This window comes from Peromyscus californicus, unplaced genomic scaffold (assembly GCF_007827085.1).
Source record: "Peromyscus californicus insignis strain IS unplaced genomic scaffold, ASM782708v3 Scaffold_7__1_contigs__length_154581171, whole genome shotgun sequence".
NCBI lineage: Eukaryota > Metazoa > Chordata > Mammalia > Rodentia > Cricetidae > Peromyscus > Peromyscus californicus.
In genome coordinates this window covers 428,305-446,414 of record NW_026294595.1, presented here as the reverse complement: position 1 = coordinate 446,414, position 18,110 = coordinate 428,305, and the positions used below count along the sequence as shown (strand labels likewise).

At 48.5% G+C, this 18,110-nt stretch overlaps 1 protein-coding gene across 1 annotated transcript in view; it reads left to right on the top strand.

The window, feature by feature from the left end:
- Positions 1–5,007: 5,007 nt before the first annotated feature.
- Olfml2a (olfactomedin like 2A) overlaps positions 5,008–18,110 on the top strand; it is a 31,433-nt gene continuing 18,330 nt past the window's right edge. Inside the window, exons 1-2 of the mRNA XM_052724510.1 lie at positions 5,008–5,234; positions 13,346–13,609. Coding sequence (XP_052580470.1) covers positions 5,130–5,234; positions 13,346–13,609 — 369 coding nt within the window. The 5' untranslated portion in view covers positions 5,008–5,129. The remainder of the gene's footprint in view (positions 5,235–13,345; positions 13,610–18,110) is intronic.

Sequence of the window (18,110 nt, the reverse complement as noted above, 5' to 3'; positions counted from 1 at the left end):
ATCATTATTCCGAACTCTAGTAAAACTTCGTATAGAGAAGAAATGATTATGTCACGGTCCTCTCTCTGTTGTAACTTGTCCGAATCAGAGTTCTCTGTAATTCCGACTGCCTCCCCGCGCTAGTAATGAGTCTTTCCAAGGAGGCGGATCCACCGGGAACCCTCAGAGCACGTGCAACCAAGCCCAGCCCTGTGGGGAAGGCCCCAGGGGGCGGGGTATGTAGATACTCTTGAGGACTCTCCTCCGCGGTCGCGGGACAAATTGGACCAGAGATTAAAGGACCCGAGTTTAACCTGAGGTGACTGCGTTCGTATGCAAATAGAATCTATACAACTCTGCTTTCCGGAGAAGTGTTTAAAGCCTCTTACCTCCGGGTGGGCGGGAAAGACTAAAGTTTCTCTTCCTCCTCTTTCATTGCCCGCACCCTGCCCATAGAACAGATGGGCAAACTAAGATCAGGGACGTTGATGCCATCAAAGAAAACTTGAAACTCTTGACTACGGGTGTCTTAAAGAGCTGTTTTAAGAATACCCCTTTTCCGGCCTGTTCTTCCCACCTCTGCTCAGTTTACCTGTCTGGAAAATGGGAGTTGTGATAAGAACCGTGTCCAATGGTAAGATGCTAACACTCAGATACACACACGTCGCCTCCGTTTACCGAAGTGTCTACCAAACAAAATCCTGGATTTTCTCCCTTCCTACACCAGGGCACACCTCCCGCGGCCACCAGGTGGCGCGCGGCCACGGGCCTCAAGACCAGCTGGGATGGCTGTTTTCAGTGTCGCCCCCCATCTCCCTTAGGAAAACACTATTGTAGTAGGTTTCAGCCCAGGACGTAAGAGCTATCTGTGCCCCTAGAAGACAAAGACCCCTACTGCTTTGCTTGCTTGTCCTCTGTTGGGTCATTCAGAGGCGTCTTCACTACGTCACCTCACTCTGCCCCATCTGCCTCAGCAGTTCTCTGGCAGTTCTGTGGCATTCCTTATTCAATTGTTTAAACGTCTTTATCCTGGCATATGCAGTCTAGCCTGTTCCAATTCCTGCCCACATTGCTCCCACACCTCTTCCTTCACCTGCTGTTCAGGAGACTTTGCCACGCCTTCCTGCATTTTCCAATAGCTGTCCATTACCAGTATTAGTTAGCCTGGGTTTCATCCTTAACAGCCAGCTGCTGTTATGAGATATTTACACAAATTATACGTTATCTAGACCTCCCACACCTGCTCAACGAGGTATCCCTGTTATTGTTGCTCTCACATGCAAATGAAATGGCCCAGAAGTGATTGCTACTCCGTGGGTCAGAAAGCTGAAATGCCACTGAGCAGTAGTGGCACACACCTTTAATCCCACCACTCGGGAGGCAGAGGCAGGTGGATCTCTGTGAGTTTGAGGCCAGCTTGGTCTACAGAGGGAGTTCCAGAGCAGCCAAGGCTACACGAAGAAACCCTGTCTCAAAAAAAAGAAAGAAAGAAAGAAAGAGAAAGAAGAAAGCTGCAATGCCTGACCACTGTAAATTCTTAACTCATCTTTTTAGATCCTGTTCCAATTCCTCAGTTGCACTTCCTTAATATCTCCCATCAAGGGACAACTGGGTCTCTCTGTGTTCCACATGACCCTGTCTGTCTAGGTGGACTGTAAGAAATGGTCTTCAAGTCGTTACTTCCTTGCCACTGTTTCTGAGCTCCCCAAGGCCAGGGAGCTGTACTCTGCGGCAGGCCCCTGCAACAAAGGAGGTCCCTTAGTGTTGTGGGGAAGAAATCCTTCTTCAGCTGTGCATTTTAAAATGTGTCAGGATCACATGGTCTTCCCAGAGACCCTGGATGCAGAACTTCCCCTTCCCTGGAATGTTCTTCCCTGGAATGCCAAGTGCCCTGCAGACATCTGATACCTGAGGATTGAAAGGTGGATGGAGCCGGGCGGTGGTGGCGCACGCCTTTAATCCCAGCACTCGGGAGGCAGAACCAGGCGGATCTCTGTGAGTTCGAGGCCAGCCTGGGCTACCAAGTGAGTTCCAGGAAAGGCGCAAAGCTACACAGAGAAACCCTGTCTCGAAAAACAAAAAAACAAAAAAACAAAAAAAAAAAAGAAAGGTGGATGGAGACTAAGTCAACCCAAAGATTAGTTCAACCACATGCACAGCTCCTGAAGACAACTCTTTCTCCTTTTCAGTTCCATGCTTCCTCCTTCCCAAAGCCTTCCCAGATACCCTTGACCAGCCAATCTTTTTCTCTCTCACCATTATCTCCTCTGCTACCAAGCAGCATGCAGTAGATACTCACTAGATAGGCATCCACTAAGGAAGGGTCCAGCACCCACACTGGGCCTTTTTTTTTTAATTTTTTGACATTTTCCCCACAATCCTGAAAAGTGAGTGCCCTCTGCTCTAAGTTGAGGAGACAGGTTCTGTAAGACAGATTTAAAGGGCTCTCAACATTTACAGGGAAGACAGAAGAATGGAAAGGAATATATCTAAGGATGAGGTTGAGGTAAGGCTGCAGAAGACCCATCCTGAAGAGGCCAGAGGCAGGCAGGGCTACAGCTAAAAACAAGCCAAGTGTGGGCCTCATTGTGGCGTCCTTACCCTACAGTGAATGATGCAGACATAAGTCACACAACCCTACAATTGCATGAGTGCTATAGCTAAGAATCTCAGGTGTGCTAGGCGGGCTGGGAGTGTGTGGCAGAGACAGGGAGCACCGAAGGTGGGGGGGGGGGGTAGCAAGAGTGAGCCAGGCTGAGTGAGAAGACCGTCTGTGGAAGTAGCAGCTCAAATGGAAGTCCCAAAGCCAATTAGGGACTTGGTACATTTGAGCTATGGGTTATTTATTCATGGTGACAGAGATGACGGAGGACGCTAGGTTGTCCAGAAGGGGGCAGAGTTCCTCCGATGGCCTGTCTCTGCCTTGCTCTAGCAGGACCTGCCTTAAAGAGTCAACCAGGCTGCCTGCATCCATGAGAAAGCTGGAAAAGAGAATTCTTGCCTTGTTGGATTTGTTTCAAGTCTACCTTGTCGCCTGGTGGCAGTGGTGGCACAGTCAGTGGTGGCACCTGCCTTTAATCCCAGCACTCGGGAGGAAGAGGCAGATGGGTCTCTGTGAGTTCAAGGCTAGCCTGGGCTACAGAGTGAGTTCCAGGACAGCCAGGGCTACACAGAGAAACCCTGTCTGGAGAAAAAAAAAAAAAAAAAAAAAAAAGGTGTACTTTGTCTATATTTTGAAAACATAGGTGGCATGTTGTAAAACCCACAATTTAAAAAAAAGGAAAGTATCTAATAAAGATTCTTCATCAATTCCTGTCTGTAAGATCCTCGTCCTTGGAAATAGGCACCATGCTGGTGTCCTGTGTGTCCTTTCAAACTTGGTCTGTGTACAGAAGAGCATGCCCAATAATTGGTTTTTATACTAGACCTGGAAGAGTTCTGGAGAGGATCTCCAGAAACAAACACTGCATACATGACGTGAGAGTCGTACAGTAATTAGGCCTCAGGCTAGCTCAGTGGTTCTCCAACTCTATAGCCCCTGAGGGCTCCTGAGAGTGTAAATTGCTGAACCCCCACCTCCTGGTAAATCTGGTTCAGTAACTGGGCTGGGGCCTGAGAATTTGTTTTTCTAACAAGTTGAGGCTGCTGGCTGGAGGGACTCAGACAAGCAGAGGTAAGGAGCAAATGGGTTTGGCAGCATTTAGGGCACAAGTCAGTGTGCCTTGCTTGTGCAATGGAGGCCCGGTAAGCCAGGTTAACATAAAAGTGATCAGAAGAGGGGTCACCTACAGTGAGTATAGAAGAGAAAGGGAGCCCAGCCCCTAAGAGTGTGTAGAGGGTTGGAAAGGCCTGCAAGAAAGTCTGGAAAGGACCCCCATGTTGAAATAAAAGGGGGAGACTGAGGTGGGAGCAATTTAAAAGAGTGTGACCCAGAACTCAGGCTGCAGAAATGAATGACTGACTCAGCAGTTAAAGTTCTTGCTTTGCAAACATAAGAACCTGAATCAGGAACTCCCAACATCCACATTAAAAGGTGGGGATGGTGTGTGTTTGTAAAACATCAGAAGTGGAGAGGCAGAAACAGGAGGGTCCCTGGAGCTCATTGGCCAACCAGTATAGCCAAAAGAAAGGGCTTCAGGTTCAGTGAGAGACTCTGTCTCAAAAAAAAAAAAAAAAAAAAAAGAAGCAATGGAGGAAGAAGACACCATCATCTTCCAGGGAGTATATGTAAATACACTACACTACACACAGAGAGAGAACACTGAACAAGGAAGGGTAAGAGATATATATGTCTTGCATTTCATTACAGTACATCTCAAAAAAAAAAAAAAAAAAGCACCTAGGTGTAGCAGAGGCCTCAGACCCCTGGAAAGAGCAATAGCTGCCTGGGAAACTGAAGAATCAGACGCTCCACTGAGAATGGAAAGGAGAGGGCTGTTAAAAGGTAACTGTTATTGGCACAACAGAGAGGAAAAGATGGAAAACGTAAAAGAGAAGGGGCTGAGCCTTGAAAAGGCTAGAACCAACAGTGTCTGGGACAGAGACGGGATGGCGTTGTCAGAGCAAAGGGTGAACTGAAAGTACCACTTGAACTTTGTAACCATTCCAAAAAGACTATTTGACTATTTTCTCCTTTTTGTTTGTTTGGGTTTTTTGTTTGTTTGTTTGTTTTTCGAGACAGGGTTTCTTTGTGTACTCCTGGCTATCCTGGAACTCCCTTTGTGGACCAGGCTCGCCTCAAACTCAGCATTCCTCCTGACCTTGCCTCCCGAAAGGCGTGCGCCACCAGCGCCCGGCTGTTTTCTCCCTTTTATCGATGGGGAAACTGAGACTCAAAAGGCAAAGGGACATGTCCAAAGTCCTTCATTTCACAAAACGTGGCCTCGGTCCGCCGCGAGCCCGCACTTCTCTTACTGCCTGGCTGCTGCTACTGCTTTCTCCCAGAGGCACTTGGCAAAGCCGCAGGACGGCAGGGGAGGGATGGGGAGGGGAGGGGCGGGCACCTCTCCACCCTAGCTCCGCCCCCAGCGGCGCTGCAGGGGCACCGGGTTGGGGGCTGTTCCCGCTGCAGAGCTGGGCTGCAGCATCGAACTCCCAGTGTTGCCGGCGCTCCCTAGCGTGCTTGCGGAGACGGTGGTGCCCGTCGAGCCATGGCAGCGGCAGCCCTCTGGTCTTGGTGCCTCCAGTTGAGGCTGTTGCTGCTGCCGCTGCTGCTGCTTTTGCTTCGGGCGGATCCTGTGCGGCCTGACAATAAGGTACGTGCGCTGCTGGAACCTGGCGCAGCTCAGCGGTGGCCGGCGCCAGAGGGTGCTATGGCTGAGGGTGCACGCCAAGGAGGGTGCCTTCAGTAGGGAGATGGGGATTAGGAAAGGCAGATCAGACTTCGGACTTAGTCTGGACTCATCTGGAATCAAAACTCTTGAGAAAGGAACGTGTGCGAGAAGAAGCACTGATAATGACAGGGTGCTTAGATCCTGGAGCCTGAGGAAGAGGCGATGTGGACCTTATCTTAATGCTCAGAGATCAGGCCTCAAACCCAAGATCAAGTTGGGAAGTCCCAGGTGCTCTGGGGCGGGCGGGGGAAGGTGCTCAATAAGAGCAACTTGTTGAGTTTCCATGGAAGGTTGACCACGTGGGTGTAGACCCGTGGGCAGCTGTTATCCAGGGACTCCCGGGCTACCAAGGCTTTCAGGAGAGGCTGGGCACCCAAAGTTCTTTCCTCAGTGAATCTTTCTGGGCTGGCCACTTGCCTTGGCCTCAGAGACCTGAATTCACACACTATTCACCTGTCGCTGGTGCTTTTACCTCTTTTAGCCTCCGTCTGTCTGTCCTTCCTTCCTTCCTTCCTTCCTTCCTTCCTTCCTTCCTTCCTTCCTTCCTTCTTTCCTTCCTTCCTTCCTTTGTTGAACCAGTCTCACTGTAATTCTGGCTTGCCTGCCGAGGGGTAGTGGTGCACGCCTTTACACTCTAGAGGCAGCGACAGGCAGATCTCAGTAAGTTCGAGGCCAGCCTGGTCTACAAAGCGAGTTCCAGGATGGCCAGGATTGTTACACAGAGAAACCCTGTGTTGAAAAAAAAAAAAAAAAATCTGGCTGGCCTGGAACACAATGTGTAGACCAGGCTGTCCTAAAACTCTCAGAGATCCTATAGCATCTGCCTCCCCAACTCTGAGATTAAAGACATTCACCATTTCTTCACCTGTAAGCATGGGGAGGGGAGATTATACCCACTCTCTACTGTTGATGATTTCTAGATTCAGTGAGATTATGCAGAATGTTTAGCACCACACCTAAAATCAAAACCAATCCCAAAACCAGGTGTTAAATCCAGAACATAGAGGGAGCGAGTATTTGAGACAGATCAAGAACCCCTTAAGGGTAATCTAGAAATGACCTGATGAAGATGAAGATGAGCCTAGAGCAATATTTTTCAACCTGTAGGTCTCGACCCCTCTAGAGTCGAATGACTCTTTCAATGGGGGTCACATATCCTGCATATCAGATAGTTATGATTCATAACAGTTATGAAGTAGCAATGAAATGATTTTATGGTTGGCGGTCACTGGCCTAGAGGGAAACAGAGGATAAGAGAGGCAATGACTTCTCTTGATGTCATTCCATTTTTTCCCAGTAGAATCTGAGTCTGCCTATGAGCAGGTAAAGGGTAAAAGCTATTCTTTTGCTGTACAAACTTGGAAATATGACTCTGGGCTTCAGTTCCTCCTGGGATTCTTGTGGTAGCATAGTATCTATCCTCTATTGGGCACCTACTAGGTGTGATGCTAAACATTCTGCATAATCTCATTGAATCTAGAAATCATCAATGTCCCCTCTGGTTCAGTGAGCAAAATCTCAGATGATCTGATCAGCACTTTCTCACCCCCTGACTGTCCTCTGGCTGGGAAGGACTTTTGGACTTGAGCATCTCTGAGTTTTGCAAAGGGCTAGAGAGCAGGAGGGCTTTCATCCAAAACAAAGCCAAGACAAAGAAAACTCAACACCCTGTTTATGTAGTGAGTCAGCCAAACACTTGCTAGGTTGGGAAGGGGGTATATTTACTTGTCCCAGGGCAAGCTGGAGCTGGTGGAGTAGGGGAGGACAAAGCCCAGCACACCCTCCCTGAGACACCTCCCATCCCTGCTCTACTTCAGCCAGCTGGGAAAAATAAAAGTCAAGTGATGGGTGAATTTACTCTGCATTCCTGCCCAGCTAGTCTCCTGCTGGCTCTGCAGAGCTGTTCTCATTATCACCCTCTCTTTCCACAGTAAGGACCCAACTTCTTCCCCTCCAAGCATGGCCTGTTTTTGTTGGGGTAAGATTGGGGGGCTAAGAGGACCACCTTGGAACTTAAAATGGATCGAGGGTCCTAGAGCTTTAAATTTGCTCCTCAGCAGGCTTCCTCTTTCTGGCAGGCTCCTGCCCATTACACTCACCCTAGTACTCTGTTGGTCTCCCTGCATTTTAAGTTTATGTTTATAGTGAGGCTCTCCTAAACAGGATTTGGAGTTTCCATCTAAGGAAGTGCTTTGTCTGGCCTGAAGTAGGAGGGGGAACTCACAGCTGCCCTGGTATTTCTGCATGGCTGCCGAGCGAGCATTGAGGATGGGGAGGACAGGCAGGTAGCACCCTATGACACCCAGGCATGGCAGTAGACACTCCTGGAAGTGATCATTTACCTGTCTCTCTATCTGAGAAAGAGCTGCTGGGACCTCATTCTGCATACATGCAGGGGTGGAAAGGTGCTTGAGCAAAGAGAGAAAACTGATGCCTGTGGGAGCCAGAGCAAGGGACTAGACCAGGGTTAGTCCAGCAGGCGGTGGTTTCCTTGGCCAGGTCAGATGTCCCAGGCAAGCCAGTCCCAGGGGCTTAGGTAGTGCTTCACATCTACCCCTGGAGTTTTCTCATGTGGGTGTAATTGGAAGCAGGCTCCTGAGCAGAAAAAGCAGAATGACAGGGTGATGGAGTCCTCTTTCTGATACAGTATCAGGCCAAGCAAAACCCCACCATCTCTCTATAAGAAATGGACCTGCAGGGTTGGGGATTTAGCTCAGTGGTAGAGTGCTTGCCTAGCAAGCGCAAGGCCCTGGGTTCGGTCCTCAGCTCTGGGAAGAGAAAAAAAAAAGACAAAATAACAAAAAAGAAATGGACCTGCATCAACACTCCTTTTGGCAGAATACCAGGACCAAGGTCCATGCCCAGCATTGTACATTTAGCATCACATACAACTGTCCTGTTAACACTGCCAAGTATTAGTGGTCCCTCCCCAGGGAATAAATTTGAACACCCTAAAGAATCACACTAGGCTGCCAGGAAGTGGCGCATGACTTTAATCCCAGCACTCCAGAGGCAGAGCCAGGCGGATCTCTAAGTTCAAGGCCAGCCTGGTCTACAGAGCGAGCTCCAGGACAGTCACCAAAATTACACAGAGAAACCCTGTCTCGAAAAAAAAAAAAAAACAACAACAACAAAAGAGTTACACTGGGGCTGAGTGGTGGTGGCTCACACCTTTAAGCCCAGCACTCGGGAGGTGGGTCTCTATGAGTTGGAGGCCAGCCTGGTCTACAGAGCTAGTTGCAGGACAGCGAGGGATACACAGAGAAACCTTGTCTCCCAAAAAACAAATCATTATCATCATCATCACTCTGGGACACTGGGGTATCTGCACATTCCAAGTACAATCCCAGATACTTCTGAGGCACAGCCCCAGCCCAGTCCAGAACTTAATGGAGGCAATATGGAACTAAGATCTGTGGAGCCAGAGAGTAACAGATCATCAAAGAAAAGTGATTTTGGAAGATTAATCCAGCAGAGAGGAATACATACTGACATTGGGCTATGGTCATGGAGTTGGTAGCAAAGTACAAAGGTGGGAAATATTTAGGGTAAACCTTAGGGAAACTATTACTAGCGAATTGTCCAGAGTTCAGAGGAGGCACAGAGACCTTGCCTGGGAAAGAGGGAACGTAGATAGGATGGGAGAAGATCCTGCATATAGCTTACCTGAATTGAATTTGGGGCCTCCAGAAAGAGGTGTCCAGATGACCATGGACTTCAGTTGAGGGCTTTGCAGGGAAACTGCCTCAGGTGAAGTAGAATAGTCATGAAAAGAAGGCAGCCCCAGCTTTAAAAGACAACCTCATGTGAGCCTGCCCAGCCATTGCAAGAGCACTCCCTTACTCCAACCAGATTTATCCAGCTCTCTCCAAAAACACCTCAAGCTCCCCTGTAGCGGCTCACTGTGAGCTTTCCTTGCAAATAAATACTCAGAGGCCTTCTAAGCACTAACCACCACCACTAACACATCTGGGAGCTTTGGCAGGGGCATGTGCTGTGCACAGCTGCAGGGAAAGATGGGGGCTAAGGCAGAGACTTTCCTATTTGACAGCAACTTTCAGCCTTCATGCCAAGGAACAGACCCAGGAGGTAGCCCCAGATCCTATGACCTCCTTCTGTGCAGACCTCTGTCAGTCCCAGCTCAGTTGCTAGGACAGAAGCCTTGACTTGGTGACCATAGGTGTTCAGGGGAAGGACATGTAAACATGTAAACAAAGTTTTAGAATCAGTCTGAATGGACAAGCTTCTAGCCTTCCCTAATGTACCATGGGGTTGTGTTAAGGACAAAGAGAGATGGAAAACCCAGAGGTAATACGGTAATAGTTGGAAGGGCTTCCAGAAACAGCACATATAGCACAGATTGCTTAAAGTAGGAGTTACTCTGGGCAAGAACTATACCAGGTGCTCTCCGTACACTGACTGCAGTTTCATGACAAGCTCGAGAAGGGATTAATAACCACCCCATTTTACAGAGGGGGAAGCTGAATTCTAAGGGTCATGCAGGAAGGAAGTATAGGTGCCAGAACTATAGTCCAGACAGAGCTTTTCACCATGGGGCTTGGCTGTTTCCAGCTTTACCCTACTGGAGGCAGGACCTTGCTGCATTCCTGGCAATTGGGTTTGGGATCAGGGGCCTTCTTCCAGCTCCTGACAGTGTGAGAGCCTTGGCCACCCCCGTCAGGACATAGCACCTCATCTGAGGAGGAAGGAATGTAGCAGTCTAATGTGGAGGCAGCTGCTGGTTGGGTGGGGTTTGAGGCAATAGATGGGGGGCCTCCAGGAGACCCCTCTATGGTTTGACCACACAGAACACATACACACATCTACCTACTGGGCTTTTGACACTGATGGGGAAGTAATACAGTGTCATGGAGTTTTAACAGAGCTGAGAGAAGACATTGAGTTCCTCTCTGATGGGGTTCTGGGGACAGCAGAAGGCCTAGAGAACCGGCAGGCTTCTGAGACTGACTGTCTATTCTAAAGGAAGGGAACATTCGCCTGTAGCATCCAGCGTGAACTCCACCCACAGAGTACCAGGGCAGAGAGCAGGACTGCAGCCTCCTTTCTAACTCTCCTCTCCACCCACTGTTCCCTGGCCTCTGCACAGCTGCAGAAAAAGAAAAAAGAAAAAAAAAAAACAGAGGAAATCCACATGGCCCAGGCTCATCCTCTCCAACCGGGCATTTTATGGCTTAGGGGCTGTTTCCTCATCTGTAGGATGTTGCGAACGATAGAAAAAAGTAGACCAGTGCACCCACACAGAGAAACAGATAGCCTACAGCCCAGTGTGTTTCTGCCTTGTCTGAGTGTGGGACCGGGTCACTCTATCTGTCAGCCCACCTATGTCCTTGGTGGGATAGGCAGCAGTGATCTGTGCTCACAGGTGTTAGCCCAAGCTAACCTGGTTGGCCATGGACTCCAGCCTCCCTGCCGTCAAATAGCACATTGGGCTGGGCGGTGGTGGCACACACTTTTAATCCCAGCACTCGGGAGGCAGAGGCAGGGGGATCTCTGTGAGTTCAAGGACAGCCTGGTCTACGAAGCTAGTTCCAGGACAGCCAGGGTTATACAGAGAAACCTTGTCTCAAAAAACAAACAAAAAAACACATTGGAGAGGGTGAGCCCAGGTTGTGTGGATTTCCTATGTTTCTTCTGAAGCTATGGAGGATGCAGGTTGTAGTGAAAGATGAAAGGAGTCGGGAGGGAAAGGGAAGGCAAAGGATGGGCTGCAGATGAGACCCATTCTTCAGGGGCACACCCTCAGTGACCTACTTCCCCCAGCTAGGCCCCTCCCGACTTGCACCACCTCTCAAAATGCCCCCAATTATGAACCCATCAGTGAATTAAGCCACAGTGAGCTCAGAGCCTTTGTGATTCCACCTCCCTGGCCCATCAGCAGTCAACTGAGCCTTTACACAAGAATCTTGGGGAACATTTCAGATTCAAGCAGAAAGCTGAGATCCTCAGCCAGCCAGCCCCAGGACCTCCCAGATTTGGCTCTGCCATGTCTATAGCCTCACCTGCTGCCACCATGTACCCCTGAAAGCACCAGTAGGAGTGACCTTCCCACCCAACCCCCAAGGTCTCCTGAAAAGCCATACTCACTCTTGCTTTTGCCTGTCTGATTTGTTTCCCAGCACTGCCCTGTCCTGTCCTCAAGGGCACCCTTCTCTAGGCCACCCTCAACAGTCTTTGTGCCCTCAGAGCTTCTGTGTTGCATCTCTGTGTCTAAAGGAGTCAAGAATAGACTGTGCTTGGTGGCACATACCTTTAATCCCAGCACTCGAGTGGCAGAGGCAGGCAGATCTCTGAGTTCAAGGCCAGCCAGGGCTACACAGAGAAACCCTGTCACGGAAACAAAAATACGAAGAAGAATGTTCCCTGATCTATTTCTCCCGCGCCACTAGCTGTTACCCACTCAGGGCCTGGCAGAAGCCAGGGACTCAAACAGGTGTCTGAGGTCTATAGAGGAAATGGAGGTCTGAGTCCCTTTCCTTAGGGCTTTGGTGCTTGGCAGAGGCCCAGGGTGCCACGAGCTCACTTGTGTCCGTATGGTTTCTTATCCAGTGATAGCTGAGCAGCCGTAGGCCTGGGGTGAGTTTTTGTGGACTGGGCTGGGATGAGCTGTACACTAAGGGTCTGGAGCCCAAGGTACAAGCCAAGTGTGTCTATGCGAGGCACCTGCCTCTCATCTCACTGGGTTTGTATCTGAGGACACAGCTAGTGATGCCCCAGAAACAAGTGGCCATATCTGGTCATGGGGTGTGTAGCATCCAAGGGTGGGGTTGAAGGAGGAGGGGAAGGTCATGTTTTGTCATGTGATCCCCATTTTGAGAAGGCTGGATACCGAGAGTCCTCCATTCTGCCATTGAAGAAGTGGGGTTAGAACCTGTTGAAGGTCACCTCTACCCAGGGTGTAGGAGAACAGTTCTGTAGAAGTCACCTAGGAAAAGAGGCTTTTGAGTCCTCACTCCTCACTATGAGACAATTGGCAGTTAATGATTGTGAGGGAGGGGTGTCATTTTAAAACTCACCATCAAAGTGGGGCACACACACACTATCAAAGTAGGAGGGGGACATGAGGAAATGAATAAAGGGCTTTAGCAGGAGAGAGAGAGGGGGATGGTAAAGGGTAATAGGGAAGAAAATGACCAAAATATATTGTATACATGAGTGAAACTGTCAAAGAATAAATAAAAAGAGAAACAAAGCAATGATGTGTCTTGGAACCAATCTTCTACTTAAAAAAACTGTGTGATCTTTGAGATTGTGACTCCCTGAGCCTGTATCCTTATCTGTCTTTTTTTTTTTTTTTTTTTTTGGTTTTTTGAGACAGGGTTTCTCTGTGTAGCTTTGCACCTTTCCTGGATCTCGCTCTGTAGACCAGGCTGGCCTCGAACTCACAGAGATCCACCTGCCTCTGCCTCCCGAGTGCTGGAATTAAAGGTGTGTGCCACCACTGCCCAGCTCTTATCTGTCTTAATGGCTCACACACAAGACACGCTTTGTATGTGCCAGCTACTATTTGGGGGTTTTTTGTTTTGTTTGTTTTTTCTATATTTCTTTGAATCTCCACTAGCCTCTGAGTCAGGAACCTACTTTTCAAGATGCAAGAAGATGACAGGAACAGTATGCTGCCCTCTCACCCAGGATCCAAGCCTTGTGCTTTTTTTTTTTGGACAAGATTTCTCTGTGTAGCCCTGGCTGTCCTGGAACTGGATTTATAGACCAGGCTAGCCTCAAACTCACAGAGATTTGCCTGCCTCTTCTTCCCAAATGCTAGGATTAAAAGCATGAACTGAGGTGCCCCACTGACAGTTTTTTTTTTTTTTTAACTTTTCCACAGCTGGGCATTAACATTTGAATTATAATTATAATAATGCTGCTGCATCCCTGTTCCTTCTCTCCTACCTCTAAGTGCCACCCAAAGACCAGCAGGTTGGATTCTGCTACACTCACCCTCCATCCTCCCACCCCCAGCCCTGTCCCCACAGTGCTGGCCAAATGGAACCCCTCTCGCCCACACTTTGCAGGTGTTTGGCAACCTGGACCAGGTACGGATGACCTCAGAGGGCTCTGACTGCCGCTGCAAATGCATCATGAGACCACTGAGCAAGGACGCCTGCAGCCGGGTACGCAGTGGGCGTGGACGAGTAGAGGACTTCTACTCTGTGGAAACGCTAAGTTCAGGGACCGACTGCCGCTGCTCCTGCACTGCTCCACCTTCCTCACTCAACCCCTGTGAAAATGAGTGGAAGATGGAAAAACTCAAGAAGCAGGCACCTGAGCTACTCAAGGTAGGCTGACACAGTGAGGGGGTTGGCCTGGCTCTCTCATGACATCAGTATCACAAGTCAGCAAACTGAGCTTCCTGAGTGAAACCAGCTGAAGTCAGTGGGGCCCCTTGAATCACTTACTGTCCTGGGTGTCATCTAAACCATTTACTTTCACCTGGCTGTATTACAAATGCTGGGGCACTTTATTATTATTTTGTTTGTTTTGTCTTGCTTTTTGAGACAAGGTCATACTCTGTTGCCCATGTTGCCTCTGCTGCCTGGATTCTGGAATTATAGGCGTATGCCATCACACTAGGCTTATTTTCATTTATTTTAATTGGATAGGGTTCATGTACACCAGACTTGCCTCAAACGTCATATGTAGCCCAAGACAACCTTGAACTTCTGATCTTCCTACCTCTGCTTACCAAGTACTGATATTACATGTGGGCAGTGCCATGCCAGTGCTCAGTGTGCCAGGTGGGGCTAGGATTTGAGCCCAGGTCCTATGGTATCTAAATCATACATCTAAACCACCTGCTCTTTTGCCTTTCTCTAAAGGACCACTTTGTTGGACCTTATTAAGGGCAAATTTGTTTCATATCTTATAAATTTTTTTTGTCTTTTAATGTATGTGAGTGTTTTGCCTACATGTATATAAGTGCATCACATGCATGTCTGCTGCCCATGGAGGCCAGAATTGGGTATCAGATCCCCTGGAACTGGAGTTACAGATGCTGGGAGCTGAATCCAGTTTCTCTGCAAGAGTAGCAAGTGGTCTTAACTGCTGCACCATCTCTCTACTCCCCTCTTGATATCTTTGTAAGTCTTTTCTCTTACAGTCTCTTTCAAATATGCATCTCATTGGCCTGTTTGGTGTCAGAAACCATGAATGGTCTGAGATGCTGACCTGACTTGTATAAGTTTACAAGATGACATAGCCCTGGATGCTAGTGGAAGGTCACAGACAAAGGACTTCATAACTCCCAGCTAATCTCCATTCTCATTCACTGGTTTGCTGTGCTTCAGCATACTGTATTCAGTATGGTGTGGGATAGAAGAACCCTGAGTTTAGAGAACTAAAACCTGTGTCATTTCCTGCAGGAAAATGCTGTGTCACGACCCAAGCTTACTCACTCTAACTAGGTGATTCCAAAGTAAGATGGTTGGATCCTTTGCATGCAAGATACACAGAGAAGCAAGAGGCCCATGAAGTGCTGCCTCCAGGATTTGGCTAAAAATGTTTTCTTTAAATTTAACTTTAGGAGCCGGGCAGTGGTGGCACACATCTTTAATCCCATCACTCAAGAGGCAGAGGCAGGAGGATCTCTGCAAGTTCCAGGCCAGCCTGGTCTACATAGTGAGTTCCAGGACAGCCAAGGCTACACAGAGAAACCCTGTCTTGGAAAAACAAAAACAGAAACAGAAACAAAACAAACAAACAAAAAATTAATTTTAGGTTTATTTTTGTACTACATAAATTTATGCCAAAATTATTAAACTTGGAGGGAGTAGCACATTTTAAGCCAGTGACCTTCTAACAGTTTGGATCACACTGTCTCCCTGGGGCCTCCCCAGTGCCCTGTGAACTCCAGCATGTAACCCACAGGCCTGTCTGCATTTACAGGGACAAACTGGGTTTCTTCTCAAGTCCAATAACTGGAGGTTCTGTTGTTTTGACTTGTGGATCCAAGATCTCACACTGTAACCCAGACTGACCTTGTACTTGTAGCAATACTCCTCCTCCCTCAGTCTCCCAAGTACTGGGCTTACAGGCATGCCCTATCATGCTCAGCTTCTGCAGCTGAGTTGTGAGCATGCTCACTATGAAGTCGTACAGGGCCTTTTGTCTAAAGGCTACCTCATATCATCTCTGCTAGAACCCTTTTAGAAAGGGAGCGTATGGTGTCAGCTTTACTTGTGATGGTCTCTGAATCCAAAGAAAGGATATAAATAGCCTGAAATAACAGAGAGGAGTGACAAGACTAAACTGAGCCCCAGATTCTCTGTTGCAGTTACTTGCCCACCTAAAAGGTCATGAGGCTGAGGTTCCCACCAAGCCATTGTCCCGTAGGCCTTCTCAGTGCCTAGCAGACATAGGGTCTTGGCCTGGCCTTAGAGATAGCATTACCCTACCCGGTAGAACATTCGAGAGGTGGGAGAGATTACCCACAGGGTACCCAGGGAAGCCCTAAATTAAGAACGGGGCAGAGGCAGTGGGCGTCAGTACAAGGGTTTCTCCCACTCATTTGGCTCAGCACCCTCAGCAAAAAGTTTGTGTAAACATCCCAGGGAGGGAATTAAGAGGACCCCTTGGGTACAGAATTTGCCTTACAGCCCACCTCTCTATCCAAGCCCCTTCGCCCATGCTAATAACTCCAGCTGTGCTCTGGCCTAGTCTACATAGCTGTATAAGAGAGGGCATGCCATCTTGCCCCATTTCTTGGGTAGACTGGCCAAGAAAAATGCCTCTTACCACTTTTCTCTTTTTGTTTTTGGACATGGGCCAGGCATAGCCCCATCCTTGAGGAGTCACCAGGCTTCTAAGGACACAGCTGCTGACCCCAACAATGTGCTCTGTGCTGGGCCAGGAATTGTGCCAGGGATTGTGGGAGCTCCAAAGTGGGGATAACATTGGGCACAGGCCTGAGGGATGCATAGGAGTCCTCAAGCAGACAGCATTCTGGACAGAGGTTGGTGGAATGCTCTGACAAGGGATGCTTTCCTGCCCTCCCTCTCTCTCCCTCAGTTTAGTACCATGACTACCTATCACTTCCTCATGTATATGGCTTCTTCTGATACTGTCTGTAGTGAAGGTCCAATTTAAAAAGTGGGCGGGAGAGCTAGAGGCGGGGCTTAGTGGTTAAGAGCACTGCTGCTCTTCCAGAGAACCTGGGTTCTATTCCCAGCAACCACATGGCAGCTCACAACTGTCTGTAACTCCTGTTGCAAGGAATCTGACACTCTCATATAGACATACCTGCAGGTGAAACACCAATGTGCATAAAATAAAAATAAATAAATTATTTTTTTTAAAAAAAGAGGCTCTCTGTTGGGCTTGAGAGATTGCTCAGCAGTTAAGAGCTCTTGGCTCCACCTTCAGAGGACCAGAGTTTAGTTCCCTACACTCAGGCTGAACAGCTTACTACCTGTAATTCTAGCTCTAGGGGATCTGACACCCTCTTCTGGCTGCTGAGTACACCTGTACTCATGTAAACACACACACACACACACACACACACACAATTAAAAACTAAAATAAGTCTTTACAAAAAAACTGAGGTTTAAAAAAGTCTGTCGATGCGAGATGTAATGTGTCACACCTTTAATCCCAGCACTTGGGAGGCAGAGGCAGGAGGATCTCTGAGTTGGAGGCCAGCCTGGGCTACAGAGTGAGACCTTGTCTTGAAAAACCAACACCAGAGTCTGTCAAGGACTAATACTTCGTGCAGTAGTCTAGAAATGGGCTTTGGATAAATGGAGCTGGAGTACAGTTCAGGGCTAGAGCACTTGCTTAGCACACATTGGTTCCTCCTCAGTGCAGAAAAGGGAAAGGGGAAAGGAGAGGAACAGTTAGAAGAGGAAGGGGCTGGGGGAGGGGCTTGATGGGTCAAGTGTTTGCTCTGCAAGCATGAGGACCTGAGTGGATCTCCAGCACCACACATAGGCCAGGCATGGAGGCACATGCTTGTAACCCAGTGCTGGTGGAGGCAGAGACAGAAGGATCCTGGGGCTTACTGACCAGTCAATCTAGCCAAAATGGTGACTTCCAGGTTCCCTGTCTCAGGAGATAAGATCGAGAGTGTTAGGAGACACCTAACATTGACCTATAGCCTCCACAGTGAGCTCCCCTGTATTGGGAGTGAGGAGAGAAATGAAGGAAAGAAAGGAGAGAAAGCAGGCAGGCATGCCGGACTTTAAGTCCAGTATCTTCTGCGAGTCACAAATAAAATTGCTCTGCCAAGTGGCCACAAAGCATCATAGAAAACTAAAGCCTCTTCTGTTCTCTACGGATTTTTGCCACAGCAGGCACCACAAGCAGTTTGCGCCCACGCCACTCACACAGCAGTAAAAGAAGTAGAACTCCATAACCCAGCTCACCCAGCTCTGAGCACAGGCCACACCTCTGCTCCACCAGTGTATGCTCCTTCTCCAGAGCTCAGTTCAAACAATAATCTACTGGGGCTGGAGAGATAGTGCCTCGCTTAAGAGCACGGGCTACTCTTGTAAAGGACCGGGGTTTTATTCCCAGTACCCACGTGGTAGCTCACAAACATCTATAACTCCAATTTCAGGGGATCCAATGGCCTCTTCTGGCCTCCACAGCACCTACGTGATATACAGACGTACATGCAGGCAAAACACCCATACACATAAAATAAAAATCTAAATAAGAAAAGGTAAAAAGGTCCATACTTTGAGTTGGATTATTAATTGAATCAAGCAGGCCTGTCAGCCAGTGACTCATGACCAAGAAGCCTGTTATAAAAGCGCTCCCCAGAGACACTGCAGCAAAGTACAT